Raw genomic sequence first — 15,922 nt, forward strand, 5'->3', positions numbered from 1 at the left:
CAAACACAGAAGAGAAGGAGCAAGTTCTGAAAGCAGCAAGAGAAAAGCAATTCACCACATACAAAGGAAACAGCATAAGACTAAGTAGTGACTACTCAGCAGCCACCATGGAGGCAAGAAGGCAGTGGCACGATATATTTAAAATTCTGAGTGAGAAAAATTTCCAGCCAAGAATACTTTATCCAGCAAAGCTCTCCTTCAAATTTGAGGGAGAGCTTAAATTTTTCACAGACAAACAAATGCTGAGAGAATTTGCTAACAAGAGACCTGCCCTACTGGAGATACTCAAGGGAGCCCTACAGACAGAGAAACAAAGAAAGGACAGAGAGACTTGGAGAAAGGTTCAGTACTAAAGAGATTTGGTATGGGTACAATAAAGGATATTAATAGACAGAGGGGAAAAATTATGACAAACATAAACCAAAGGATAAGATGGCTGATTCAAGAAATGCCTTCACGGTTATAACGTTGAATGTAAATGGATTAAACTCCCCAATTAAAAGATATAGATTCGCAGAATGGATCAAAAAAAAATGAACCATCAATATGTTGCATACAAGAGACTCATCTTAGACACAGGGACACAAAGAAACTGAAAGTGAAAGGATGGAAAAAAATATTTCATGCAAGCTACAGCCAAAAGAAAGCAGGTGTAGCAATATTAATCTCAGATAAAATAGACTTCAAATGCAGGGATGTTTTGAGAGACAAAGAAGGCCACTACGTACTAATAAAAGGGGCAATTCAGCAAGAAGAAATAACAATCGTAAATGTCTATGCACCCAACCAAGGTGCCACAAAATACATGAGAGAAACACTGGCAAAACTAAAGGAAGCAATTGATGTTTCCACAATAATTGTGGGAGACTTCAACACATCACTCTCTCCTATAGATAGATCAACCAGACAGAAGACCAATAAGGAAATTGAAAACCTAAACAATCTGATAAATGAATTAGATTTAACAGACATATACAGGACATTACATCCCAAATCACCAGGATACACATACTTTTCTAGTGCTCATGGAACTTTCTCCATAATAGATCATATGCTGGGACATAAAACAAGCCTCAATAAATTTAAAAAGATTGAAATTATTCAAAGCACATTCTCTGACCACAATGGAATATAATTAGAAGTCAATAAGCATCAGAGACTTAGAAAATTCACAAATACCTGGAGGTTAAACAACACACTCCTAAACAATCAGTGGGTTAAAGAAGAAATAGCAAGAGAAATTGCTAAATATATAGAGACGAATGAAAATGAGAACACAACATACCAAAACCTATGGGATGCAGCAAAAGCAGTGCTAAGGGGGAAATTTATAGCACTAAACACATATATTAAAAAGGAAGAAAGAGCCAAAATCAAAGAACTAATGGATCAACTGAAGAAGCTAGAAAATGAACAGCAAACCAATCCTAAACCAAGTACAAGAAAAGAAATAACAAGGATTAAAGCAGAAATAAATGACATAGAGAACAAAAAAACAATAGAGAGGATAAATATCACCAAAAGTTGGTTCTTTGGGAAGATCAACAAGATTGACAAGCACCTAGCTAGACTGACAAAATCAAAAAGAGAGAAGACCCATATAAACAAAATAATGAATGAAAAAGGTGACATAACTGCAGATCCTGAAGAAATTAAAAAAATTATAAGAGGATACTATGAACAACTGTGTGGCAACAAACTGGATAATGCAGAGGAAATGGGCAATTTCCTGTAAACATATGAACAACCTAGACTGACCAGAGAAGAAATAGAAGACTCAACCAACCCATCACAAGCAAAGAGATCCAATCAGTCATCAAAAATCTTCCCACAAATAAATGCCCAGGGCCAGATGGCTTCACAGGGGAATTCTACCAAACTTTCCAGAAAGAACTGACACCAATCTTACTCAAACTCTTTCAAAACATTGAAGAAAATGGAACACTACCTAACTCATTTTATGAAGCTAACATCAATCTAATACCAAAACCAGGCAAAGATGTTACAAAAAAGGAAAACTACCGGCCAATCTCCCTAATGAATATAGATGCAAAAATCCTCAACAAAATACTTGCAAATCGAATCCAAAGACACATTAAAAAAATCATACACCATGACCAAGTGGGGTTCATTCCAGGCATGCAAGGATGGTTCAACATAAGAAAATCAATCAATGTATTACAACACATTAACAAGTCAGAAGGGAAAAATCAATTGATCATCTCAATAGATGCTGAAAAAGCATTTGACAAAATCCAACATCCATTTTTGATAAAAACACTTCAAAAGGTAGGAATTGAGGGAAACTTCCTCAACATGATAAAGAGCATATATGAAAAACCCACAGCCAGCATAGTACTCAATGGTGAGAGACTGAAAGCCTTCCCTCTAAGATCAGGGACAAGACAAGGATGTCCGCTGTCACCACTGTTATTCAACATTGTGCTGGAAGTGCTAGCCAGGGCAATCCGGCAAGACAAAGAAATAAAAGGCATCCAAATTGGAAAAGAAGAAGTAAAACTGTCATTGTTTGCAGATGATATGATCTTATATCTAGAAAACCCTGAGAAATCGACGATACAGCTACTAGAGTTAATAAACAAATTTAGCAAAGTAGCGGGATACAAGGTTAATGCACATAAGTCCGTAATGTTTCTATATGCTAGAAATGAACAAACTGAAGAGACACTCAGGAAAAAGATACCATTTTCAATAGCAACTAAAAAAATCAAGTACCTAGGAATAAACTTAACCAAAGATGTAAAAGACCTATACAAAGAAAACTACATAACTCTACTAAAAGAAATAGAAGGGGACCTTAAAAGATGGAAAAATATTCCATGTTCATGGATAGGAAGGCTAAATGTCATTAAGATGTCAATTCTACCCAAACTCATCTACAGATTCAATGCAATCCCAATCAAAATTCCAACAACCTACTTTGCAGACTTGGAAAAGCTAGTTATCAAATTTATTTGGAAAGGGAAGATGCCTCGAATTGCTAAAGACACTCTAAAAAAGAAAAACAAAGTGGGAGGACTTACACTCCCTGACTTTGAAGCTTATTATAAAGCCACAGTTGCCAAAACAGCATGGTACTGGCACAAAGATAGACATATAGATCAATGGAATCGAATTGAGAATTCGGAGATAGACCCTCAGATCTATGGCCGACTCATCTTTGTTAAGGCCCCCAAAGTCACTGAACTGAGTCATAATGGTCTTTTCAACAAATGGGGCTGGGAGAGTTGGATATCCATATCCAAAAGAATGAAAGAGGACCCCTACCTCACACCCTACACAAAAATTAACTCAAAATGGACCAAAGATCTCAATATAAAAGAAAGTACCATAAAACTCCTAGAAGATAATGTAGGAAAACATCTTCAAGACCTTGTATTAGGCGGCCACTTCCTAGACTTTACACCCAAAGCACAAGCAACAAAAGAGAAAATAGATAAATGGGAACTCCTCAAGCTTAGAAGTTTCTGCACCTCAAAGGAATTTCTCAAAAAGGTAAAGAGGCAGCCAACTCAATGGGAAAAAATTTTTGGAAACCATGTATCTGACAAAAGACTGATATCTTGCATATATAAAGAAATCCTACAACTCAATGACAATAGTACAGTTGGCCCAATTATAAAATGGGCAAAAGATATGAAAAGACAGTTCTCTGAAGAGGAAATACAAATGGCCAAGAAACACATGAAAAAATGTTCAGCTTCACTAGCTATTAGAGACATGCAAATTAAGACCACCATGAGATACCATCTAACACCGGTTAGAATGGCTGCCATTAAACAAACAGGAAACTACAAATACTGGAGGGGATGTGGAGAAATTGGGACTCTTATTCACTGTTGGTGGGACTGTATAATGGTTCAGCCACTCTGGAAGTCAGTCTGGCAGTTCCTTAGAAAACTAGATATAGAGTTACCATTCGATCCAGTGATTGCACTTCTCGGTATATACCCGGAAGATCGGAAAGCAGTGACACGAACAGATATCTGCACGCCAATGTTCATAGCAGCATTATTCACAATTGCCAAAAGATGGAAACAACCCAAATGTCCTTCAACAGATGAGTGGATAAATAAAATGTGGTATATACACACGATGGAATACTACGCAGCAGTAAGAAGGAACGATCTCGTGAAACATATGACAACATGGATGAACCTTGAAGACATAATGCTAAGTGAAATAAGCCAGGCACAAAAAGAGAAATATTATATGCTACCACTAATGTGAACTTTGAAAAATGTAAAACAAATGGCTTATAATGTAGAATGTAGGGGAACTAGCAATAGAGAGCAGTTAAGGAAGGGGGAACAATAATCCAAGAAGAACAGATAAGCTATTTAACGTTCTGGGGATGCCCAGGAATGACTATGGTCTGTGAATTTCTGATGGATATAGTAGGAGCAAGTTCACAGAAATGTTCCTATATTAGGTAACTTTCTTGGGGTAAAGTAGGAACATGTTGGAAGTTAAGCAGTTATCTTAGGTTAGTTGTCTTTTTCTTACTCCCTTGTTATGGTCTCTTTGAAATGTTCTTTTATTGTATGTTTGTTTTCTTTTTAACTTTTTTTTCATACAGGTGATTTAAAAAAGAAGGGAAAGTTAAAAAAAAAAAAAAAAAAAAACAAGGAAAAAAAAAAAGATGTAGTGCCCCCTTGAGGAGCCTGTGGAGAATGCAGGGGTATTCGCCTACCCCACCTCCATGGTTGCTAACATGACCACAGACATAGGGGACTGGTGGTTTGATGGGTTCAGCCCTCTACCACAGGTTTTACCATTGGGAAGACGGTTGCTGCAGGGGAGAGGCTAGGCCTCCCTATGGTTGTGCCTAAGAGCCTCCTCCCGAATGCCTCTTTGTTGCTCAGATGTGGCCCTGTCTCTCTAGCTAAGCCAACTTGAAAGGTGAAATCACTGCCCTCCCCCCTACGTGGGATCAGACACCCAGGGGAGTGAATCTCCCTGGCAACGTGGAATATGACTCCCGGGGAGGAATGTAGACCTGGCATCGTGGGACGGAGAACATCTTCTTGACCAAAAGGGGGATGTGAAAGGAAATGAAATAAGCTTCAGTGGCAGAGAGAATCCAAAAGGAGCCGAGAGGTCACTCTGGTGGGCACTCTTACGCACACTTTAGACAACCCTTTTTAGGTTCTAAAGAATTGGGGTAGCTGGTGGTGGATACCTGAAACTATCAAACTACAACCCAGAACCCATGAATCTCGAAGACAGTTGTATAAAAATGTAGCTTTTGAGGGGTGACAAGGGGATTGGGAAAGCCATAAGGACCACACTCCACTTTGTCTAGTTTATGGATGGATGAGTAGAAAAATAGGGGAAGGAAACAAACAGACAAAGGTACCCAGTGTTCTTTTTTACTTCAATTGCTCTTTTTCACTCTAATTATTATTCTTGTTATTCTTGTGTGTGTGCTAATGAAGGTGTCAGGGATTGATTTGGGTGATGAATGTACAACTATGTAATGGTACTGTGAACAATCGAAAGTACGATTTGTTTTGTATGACTGCGTGGTATATGAATATATCTCAATAAAATGAAGATTAAAAAAAAAAAAAAAAAAAAGACATAATGGTGAGCAAAATAAGCCAGGCACAAAAAGAGAGATATTGTATGTTACCACTAATGTGAATTCTGTGAAAAATGTACAATGTTTTATACTGTAGAATGTAGGGGACCTAGAGATACCAATTAGTGGAGGGGGAATGATAATCTAATAAGAACAGATAAACTATGGAGGGTAATCTCAATGTTATGGGAATGCTCAGGAATGATTATGGTTTGTAAACTTTCTTGGATATAGTAAGATCATGTTGGAAGCAATAGAGTTATTTTAGGTTTTTTTTTTTCTCTTATTCCTTTGTTTTCTTAGGGGTTGTTAATTTTCTTGGGGTATGGAAGGAACATGTTGGAAGCAATGTAGTTATTTTAGATTATTTGTTTTTCTTACTCCTCTGTTTGGACATGGTTTATTAATTTTCTTGGGGTATGGTAGGAACATATTGGAAGCAAAGTAGTTATTTTAGGTTATTTGTTTTCCTTAATCCATTGCTTTGTTTGAAATGTTGTGGGGTTTTTTTGGTTGTTGTTTGCCTGTTTGTTTTTAATTTTTTGATAAACAAAGTTAAAAAATTGAAAAAAATCAGTAGAAAAATGGGAGTAAAAACTAAATGACAAATAGGGTGGGATGGGGGGATGGTTTGGGTATTCTCTTTTCACTTTTATTTTTTATTCTTATTCTGATTCTTTCTGATGTAAGGAAAATGTTCAGAAATAGATTGTGGTGATGAACGCATAACTATATGATCATACTGTGAACAGTTGATTGTATACCATGGATGACTGTATGGTTTGTGAATATATTTCAATAAAACTGAATTAAAAAAAAAAAAAAAGAAAAGAAAAGAAAGCACAGGAGCTGAGAGAGGAGCCGGAACACAACCAAGCATCAGCAGATGCCAGCATGTGCCTTCTGAGCTAACAGAGATTTTTCTGGACACCAATGGCCTTTCTTCAGTGAAGGTATACTCATGTTTATGCCTTGGTTTGGACACTTTTATGACTGTATAACTGTAACTTTGTAGCCAAATAGCCCCTCTTTATAAAAACCTATCCATTTCTGGTATTTTGCATAATGGCAGCATTAGCAAACCAGAACAGTTGTTTATGAATTTGTTGTTTAATTTCCACATATTTGTGCATTTTCCATTTCTTCCTCAGTTATTGATTTCTAGCTTCATTCCATCCATTGTGGTTGGAGAATATACCTTGAATGATTTCAAATTTGAATTTATTAAGAACTGTTTTGTGATCCAACATCTGGTCTATCCTGGAGAATGATCCATGTGTACTCAAGAAGAATGTGTGTTCTGTTTCTGTTGGGTGACTTGTTCTATATATGTCTGTTAGGTCAAATTGGTTTACAGTATGATTAGTTGTTGATTGATATTCTGACTAGATGTTCTATCCATTATTGGAAGCAATATATTAAAGTCTCCTACTATTAATGTAGGATTGTCAATTTCTTTCTTCAAATCTGTCAGTATTTACTTCATATATTTTGGCATCTGGTCTTAGGTGCACATGTATTTACCATTGTTACATCTTCCTGTTGAGTTATTCCCTTTATAAGTATATAATGACTATCTTTGTCAATTGTAACTGTTTTTTACTTGAAGTCTATTTTATCCAACATTAATATAGCCACCCCACCTCTCTTTTGGTTACTAATTGCATGTTGTGTATTTTTCCATCATTTCACCTCAACCTACTTGTATCTTTGAATATAAGGTCAGTTTTTTGCAGACAACATGTAGTAGGTTTATTCTTCTTTATCAATTCTCCCAATCTCTGCCTGTTGATTGAAGAGTTTAATCCATTTACATTTAAAGTCACTATTGGTAATACATGACTTCGTTCTACCATTTTTCTATTTATCCTTTTTAAGTCTTGCACTTTTTTATTCCCTCACTTTTGTTAATGCCTACTCTATTAGTTAGGGTTCTCTAGGGAAACAGAACCAACAGGAGATATCTGTGAATATGAGATTTTATAAAAGTGTCTCACACAACTGTGGGGTGCATGAGTCTAAATTCTGTTGGGCAGGATGCACAAGTCCAAATTCCACAGGGCAGGTCATAAGCTGGCAACTCCAATGAAACCCCTCAATGAACTCCCAAGACAGGCTGATTGGCTGAAGAAGAAATGCAAGTTCTCTCTTGTCCCTTAAAAATCTTCAACTGATTGGATTAAATCCAACTGATTGGAGTCTCTCATTGCAGAAGACACTCCCTTATTTGATTGTAGATGTAATCAGCAACTGATGCAATCAATTGATAATAAACCAGATTTCTGGTTTATTAACCAGCCATAAAATGTCCTTGCAGTAACAGTTAGGCTAGTGTTTGCCTGACCAGACAACTGGGTACCATCACCTGGTCAAGTTGACACATGAACCTAACTGTCACACCCACTTTTATATTTATTTGATTTTGTGTGTGTGTTGTATTATATTGAGTTACTTCTCAGTTGTATCTAGATATATTTTTCATCTGTACTCCTTGTGGTTACCATGGGGTTACAATTTAACATCCTAAATATATAACAATCCTATTTGATACAATGCAAACTTGATTTCAATAGCATACACATATACTTTTGCTATACTCCTCTGTCCCCCCATCATTTTTTGTATTTGTTACCACTTATATCTTTGTAAGTTATATGTCCAAAAGCTTAGATTTATCATTACTTTCTATACATTTGCATTATGGCACCTGCAGGAAATAAGAAGTGGAGTTACCTAGCAAACAATATGCTACAATAACTCTGGCATTTATAACTACCATGATGGTTACCTTTACCCCAGGTCTTTATTTCTTGTCGCCACTTTGAACCACTGTCTAGTGTTCTTTCCTTTCAGTCTGAAGAACTCCCTTCAGCATTGCTTGAACGTCAGGTCTACTGGTGGTGAACTCCCTTAGTTTTTCTTTACCTGAGAATGTCTTAATCTCATCCTCATTTTTGAAAGAAAGTCATGCTGGATATAAAATTCTTGGCTGGCAGTTGTTTACTTTCAGCACTTCAATTGCTTCAACCCACTGCCTTTTTGCCTCCATGGTTTCTTTTAAGAAATCAGAACTCAATCTAATTGGGACTCCTTTGTATGTAACATGTTGCTTTTCTGTTGCAGCTTTCAGAACTCTCTTCCTGAACTTTGAAGTTGATATTGTGGTCAATATATGATGGGATGAATTTTTTCTTATTTTTTATCCTCCTTTGTGCTCTCTGGGCTTCTTGGATGTGCATATACATGTCTTTTGCTAAGTTTGGGAAGTTATCTGTTATTATTTCTTTGTATATTCCTTCTGCCTTTTTCTTTCTTTCCTCTTCTGCAGGAACTCCCAAAATGGATACATTGGTGTACTTGATGGTGTCGCAAAGTTGTATTAGGCTATCTTCACTTTTAATAATTCTTTTTTCTTTCTGCTACTCAGCCTGACTTATTTCAATTGTCTTGTCTTCAAGTTCAGTGATTCTTTCTTCTGCCAGCTTCAATCTGTGGTTGAAATCTTCCTGAGAATTTTTCATTTTAGTTATTGTGGTCTTCAACTCCAGTAGTTTTGTTTGGTTCATTTTTAAAATTTCTATCTCTTTACTAAGATTCTAAAATGTCTCATTTATTGTTTCCTGATTTCTTTAGTTGTTTCTCTTTATTTCCCTTCATCTTCTTGAGCATTTTTAAGATCATTTTTTAAAAGCTTTTTTTCCTTTTTGGTACATCCACATTCTTGTTGTCTTCAATGATATTTTCTGGATTTTTTTATTCCTTTCCCTTTGGGTGAGCCAACATTTCCTATTTCTTTGCTTGTCTTAGATTCTTTTATTGCACACTGTATATTGTAATATTTTAAAATGTTAGCTGTGGGATTTATTTTCTGAGATGTCTGTTTCTTGATTTTGTAAGCAGCTGGTGATAAGACAGAGACTTTATTGTGCTTCAGCCCTCCTATCAGGAAGGTCTGCCCAAGGTGAATGCAGTGCACAGGAATTTACCTGTCTTTCTGGACTTTTGTCCTTTCCTCGTCTTTTGCTTGTTAGTTGTTTTGGGGTACCCCTTTCTACAGGAGTTTGGTTGTCCCCTCTGTTTCCCAGGAAACAGACCCCTCTCTGCTGATTGTTTGAAGCTGGCAGGCCTTTGCCCCAGACTGTCCACCTCTATTGTTTTTTACACTCCTTTTGTTTCTTTATGCTGATTTTGCCTGTAGGGGACTTTCCCAAGTCAGACTTTTGCAGCCAAATTAGGGCCAGGCACCCACAAATGTAGCACAGACAAGCTCCAAAGTGCCCCAGGAGGGGATCAGGAAGGTCACTAAAATCTTCTCCAACAGCTTCCCAAAGCCAAGCTTTCCTGACATGCCCATCAAATGTAACTCTTCAACTAACTGTATTCTGTACCCCTGAGAAGCACAGCATCTTTAAGTCTCCATCCCCACAGCTGGAGAGCCCCAGTCCATGGAGGGTTGGAACAATGGGTGCAGTCACCTTTGTCCAAGACAGGTTGAAATAATAACTGCTTTCAGAGCCAGGCCCCTAGCAATCTGAAGTCACTAATCAAAACCTGTGATCGGTGATCAGCTGTGGCCACCCCTGTTCTTGGAGAAGAGGATTTTATGTCCCTTTCTGTCATGAAAGTCAGGGATAGGTGCTGGTAGCTGTTATGCAGAGAGAACAATTTATTCTTCTTTTCTGTAATTTATCAGCCTCTTCCTCCTGCATTTGTTGAATGCTTTACAGTGTTCTTGTCGCCTCTGGAGTTCCAAAATAGTTTGTTTCAGACAGTTCCTGATTGTTTAATAGTTGTTTTGGTGGAAGGACTGAGTTCTGGAGCTCCCCACTCCACTATCTTCCCAAATCCTCTCTCCAATAATTTTAAATTATTCTATGTACAAAAGGTTGACTGTCATATTTTTAGTGATTTATTAAAATTTAGATAGGCTTTAACATTTATGATGATTTTGGCATGTAAAAGTTTTAAATTACTGCATAGTCCAAATTATTGATTTTCTTTCTTTATTCCATTTTTTCTATTTTAAAAAGATTATCAGACTAAAATTGGATAAATACTTACCTATAATTTTTTCTAACTTTTATGTTTATGGCTTTCTTTATACATTTATATCTATAATTCTTCTGAGATTTGGTGTGTTTGGTGAATGAAGTAATACTAGAGTCTAATTTTACTTTGTTCCATGAAATATTATATTTCAGTAAATTGTTATTACTGTTGTTTTTCCCAATATCTTGTTTTACCTATTTATTTTTACTCCTTGTTTATATTTAACTTGGAGTCCTTCTCTCCTTAGGCTGAGTAATGACTTTAGGCAGAAGTCTTTTAGCAGCTCCATACAGTGTTATAAATATGAAGTGAGGGTTTTATAAGTACTGACTTATCTCAGACAACTGCACTATTTGTTTTTGTTATTGTAGTAGTAGAGTTGTCATTGTGTGTGTGTGTGTGTATGTGTGTGTGTGTGTGTGTGTAATTTAGCAGTCTTGCTATCTGTTGTCAAAGAACAGCTTTTAAAAGAAGGTAGAATCATGATCTCATATAGATATAAATGAACACATGTCAAAAATTTTTTTAGTAATTAATTAATGAGGGAACTAGTAAGATGGTTCAAAGAATAATCCAAAGATCAGAGACATATGAGGGAATATGAAATGAATTTACAAATAGATGCAAAACATGTCTATCCACAGGTCAGAAATCTGTTGCATTCCACCAAACACAATTACTTTACATTTCTACATATGATAATTATTTGCATTAACAGTTTTCTAACGCAGAGTTGTGACATAACTCAAAGATGAGAAAACCTAGATGAATGATGCCAACTATTTTATTTTTGCCCATTTCAAAGTCTCTCATGATTTTCCCTGACAATCTCCTCCCACTTTGTTTTAATAATAATTTCAAAGAAAGATTATAAAATAGGCTGGTCTCATTAGGTTTGCTGATTGCTTATATAGGTGCAGCAAGAGTGTTATTTTACGATATAGGACTACTAAGTTTGCTTTGTAAACTCTAGGCCATACAGTTTGAACAAATACTAAATTAAATTCTGTCTGGCAGGTAATAAAACCTATTATTTGTTATCTTAAGGCTAAGAAACTAAGCCCAAGAAGCTCTCTCCACCAGATTTCACCTGCAGTACCTATAAATTTGGGTAAATTCCTCTCTTTTCAGGGTCTCCAAAATACCTAAGTTTATTCATATATAATATGTAATATTTTGGGACACTTTAAGCCAGGAAATAGGCCAGTTTTCCTGGGAAGGCTTTAAAGGCATTGCCTTCAGAAGTCAAACTTAGTTTCTTAAAAGTGGCTGGTCTTACCTGATTAAATGAGCATCATTTTCAAATATGGCACTCCAGGCAAATCCTAGGTTTTACAATTTATACAATTATATCCTGGTAGAAAGGAAGACAACTTCTTATTCCACTCAAGCAAATAACTAAATTGTCATGAAAAATAAGGAGGCAATAAGAATTTCTGAATCCTAGGGGAATGTGTGAAAATCAGGTATCATTTAAATATTTAAGTGTTTCACTGCAGTTTACAAAAGCCTAGTCTACTAAGTTGCTATGGGTTATAGATTGCTTAAGGAAAAACAAGGCTTTTGTTTATATCCAGAAAATAGAACACTAAAATAACATCAATATATTCCAAATAACCATGGTAAAATTTCTTTCATTAGTTCACTCAGCCTTATTATAATTAATTCCTATTCCATTGGATCACTTGCAGCCCTCTGCTTTGGCCTAAAAGGAGTCCTAGAAATCCTGACTCAACCCACTGGAGATGCAGTCTGAAAGTTGTCTAACCAATGTCATCTCAACTTTGCAGTGTTAACAATTTTGGAGTACGTGGTATAGTTCTTTTCTACAAGATCCTGAGACAGTTCTGCATTGAAGATGCAGATTGTGACCTGTAAGGTACAGCATAGATTTCAGAAAAGTTGAAGAATAAAACAATACTATCTGTAGATGATAGAAACTTAAAACAACTGTGATAACTTATTAATGATAATTTTCAAAAGTAAATGATTTGATGAGGGTTCATAATGAGAGTAATGTAGCAGACAAGGAAATTTGGTTGTTTCTGTGACTTGAAAAACAAAAATAATAAAGCCATTACAAAAAAAATGGACAAACATCTTTAAGGATAATGATTAAATTTACTGTTAAAAAAGTTAGTGAATGCTACATCTGATTAAAAATTGGGTGAAAATAATTTCTATAGAGGAAAATATCTTGAGATATTACCTAAAATAACCTGAAACATTATTATTTATGCCAAAAATATCAAATAAAGATATCTAGTAAGTCTACAGTAAGGCCTTTGGTGGTTTGAAGCTGTATGTTCACCAGAAAAACATGTGCTTAAATTTAATCCATTCTTGTGAGCATGAACCCTTTGTAAGTAGGACCTTTTAATAAAGTTACTTGAAGTAAGGTGTGTGTGGCTCTGTCTCATAAAGATAGGTCTTAATCCTATTACTAGAGTCTATTATAAGCAGAATGAATTCAGACATGAGAGAGAGAAAACTACAGAAAGCAAGAAGCTAAATCAGTGAAACTTGGAAGAGAAGGAAGAGACCAGAGATGCTGCCATGCACCTTTCCGTGTTGCAGAAGAGCCAAGTCTTTCAGGAGAAAGCATTGCCTTGATGATATCTTGATTTGGACATTTTCCCAGCCTCAAAACCATGAGCAAATAAAACTCCCATTGTTTGAGCTAAACCATTTTATGGTATTTACTTAGGCAGCCTAAGGTACTAAAACAGGCCTAAACTTCAATTTTCTGCAGTTCAGGACTCCTGGCCTAGAAGATGCTACATTCAAATCAAAGAAGAAAGTCCATGGCCAATCAACATTTTAAATAATAGTTGAAATTATGACTGAAAATATTATAATCTTATTTAATCTAATTAGGCAATGCACTGCCAGAACTCTACTAAATAAGGGAAAACCTGGCAGAAATGTTACCTAAGAGTTGTGATCAATGTTTTTCCTGAAGTTAAAAACATATTATGACAGAGCACTAGTAATTTCTCATAAAGCATACAATTTCTGAAATATTTATGTTAATAATATTATACCTACATAAATTCAACCTAGATAAGGCTGAGCATCTCTTCTAAGTTAACAATTATTCCAGTGAAATTTTACCAACAAACCTCATTATATCTAGTAAGAAGGAAAATATAAAAAGAAACAGGATCAACAAAGTTAAAGTTTTATTGCTACTTGGGGTTGACCTCTGAGAGCCAAGACAAGATGTGACTGGGTTTAAACTGCCCATTGATGCAGATTATTCAGCTGTCAGGTGAATCAATTGGACATTGCAGTGAAAACTCCAAAATGCTTACAAGATAATTTTTCTAGTAAGGTTATAATTATGACTCTCATACAGATATAAAATGAACATGCCAAATATTTTATTAAGTTCATTAATTATAGAAAGAACCAGTAAGATGTCACAACCTGTTCAAAGGAGAATTCAAAGAGCAGAATATCTATAGGGAATAAGGAATTGTGAAATGAATATGCAAATAGATGCTAAATAGGTCCTTATGCAGTGCAATAATTAATTCCCATCCACTGCATACAATTAATTTGCATCTCTATACACAAGAATATTTTGCATTATCAGTTTTCTAAAATTCAGAGTTGTAAAATAGTTCAAAGACAGTAAGAGGCAGAAACAAATTGGCTGGGTTATGCAGTCAGGACACTCATTCTTTTGGTTTTGCCCATTTTGGAGTCTTTACAATTTTCCTGACTCTATTTACTGAAATATGGGTTCAAACCATTCTTCCTCAACCAGCACAAGAAATTAAGTACCATGAAAAAAACAGGAAATACCAAGACTTCTTCTTGCCCTTCCTAGCTCTAAATTTCTTATCATCTCTACCCACAACCAAAGAGAGAGCAAGTAACATCATTCTTTTTTATGACAAATATGTACAATGACAAATATTTTCCTATATTAGGAGTCTTCTAACTCTATTAGCATCCCCACCCCCACCCACCATTTGAGAATTAACCCCATGGGAACTTTTCTCTTCTCTCCTTAACAATACCTCATTAGTAAATTATTATTCCCATAGGAGCTCCCAATGGAAACTGTAAGTATGACAAACTATCCTGAATAAAAGTAAAGGTACCAAATCTTTTTTCACAGATTAAAATTGAAAAAAAGCAGATCAGATAGTTTTTAAACTGGTAAAAATTTTTCATAAAAGCCACCATAAACAGAAGGTACTTCCACTAATCTGACCCAATTCAAATATGTGACACATTTTTATTTGACAAATTTGAAATCAAGATAGAAGTTTTACTTGTTACCTCTGAAATCACATGTATTTGCAAAGCCCTTCCCCAGCAATTCTGCAGAGTTAGCAACCCATGGGGTTCATCAGAGTATAGACAAGCAAGAGTGCAGAATGCTATTTTGTTTGCAAGTATTTTCAGTAAAGTCACAACCCAGGGCCTCAAATATCCTAATCAGAATCATCACTGCTCCTGGATAAAAAGAATCTGGGTGGAAACATGACCACAGTCTTTTTATTTCTGATTGCTTGAAAAAAAAAAAAAAATCATTTATTACTAATTATCTACATGGACTTTTCTGACTAGCAATGTAATTTATGTGTTTTAGGTTCCACCAGGTGACAACTCAACTAGAACGCCTATACAAACCAAACTCTACATACAAGCTGTCATTTTTGACCACGTTTCCAGAAGAAAGACCTAACTACCTAACTATCAACATATTAAATGGCATCCTAATTGTTTGATATATTTAAATGAATCTTGTAGCCAGAAGCAAATTAGAATAATACATGAGCCCTTTAGCAGGAAGGCAAATTAGAATAATAAATGCTAATAAATAAATTAGGAAGAAAAGCACTATCTCAACTGACTTTTTGTTGTACAGACAACCTCTTAATCTGATTTGAGGGTTTTTTTTTATATTTTCCCTGAAATTTGAAGCTAATTACAGTTCATTGGATAAAATTCTGTTGCTACCTCAAAGATGCAATAATTGGTGATATATTTCATAGCTCAGATTTTTGAAGTAAAAATATTCCAGGTCCTAATCTTGCCACATCTAGAGAACCAAACCTTATGCCATCGTAGTCCTATCTTCTGAAATCATTAAGGATTGGTGTAGGACACTGTTTGGACCCAGAACAAGTTCATGAAGAGCATGGCTGGTGCTGCCATGAGACCAAAAAACATGCCAGGCACAGAAGTAGACATAGATTTATTAGGACTTACAAACAGGAGAGATTCTCCAGTGGTGACAGTTCAGACGGT

At 35.7% G+C, this 15,922-nt stretch overlaps 1 protein-coding gene across 5 annotated transcripts in view; it reads left to right on the forward strand.

The window, feature by feature from the left end:
• The window catches only part of CFAP299 (cilia and flagella associated protein 299), a 767,377-nt gene extending 751,848 nt beyond the window's left edge, over positions 1 to 15,529 (forward strand). For 2 of the 5 annotated variants that reach the window (XM_037830077.1, XM_037830079.1), the window contains exon 6: positions 15,261 to 15,521. In XM_037830077.1, the coding sequence (XP_037686005.1) occupies positions 15,261 to 15,356 (96 nt within the window). In that variant the 3' untranslated portion in view covers positions 15,357 to 15,521. Of the gene's footprint in view, positions 1 to 12,345; positions 12,534 to 15,260 lie in introns of all 5 variants that reach the window. The other 3 variants (XR_005215897.1, XR_005215898.1, XM_037830080.1) reach the window with 3 other exon arrangements.
• Positions 15,530 to 15,922: the final 393 nt, after the last annotated feature.

Source organism: Choloepus didactylus, chromosome 3, assembly GCF_015220235.1.
Source record: "Choloepus didactylus isolate mChoDid1 chromosome 3, mChoDid1.pri, whole genome shotgun sequence".
Taxonomy (NCBI): Eukaryota; Metazoa; Chordata; class Mammalia; order Pilosa; family Megalonychidae; genus Choloepus; species Choloepus didactylus.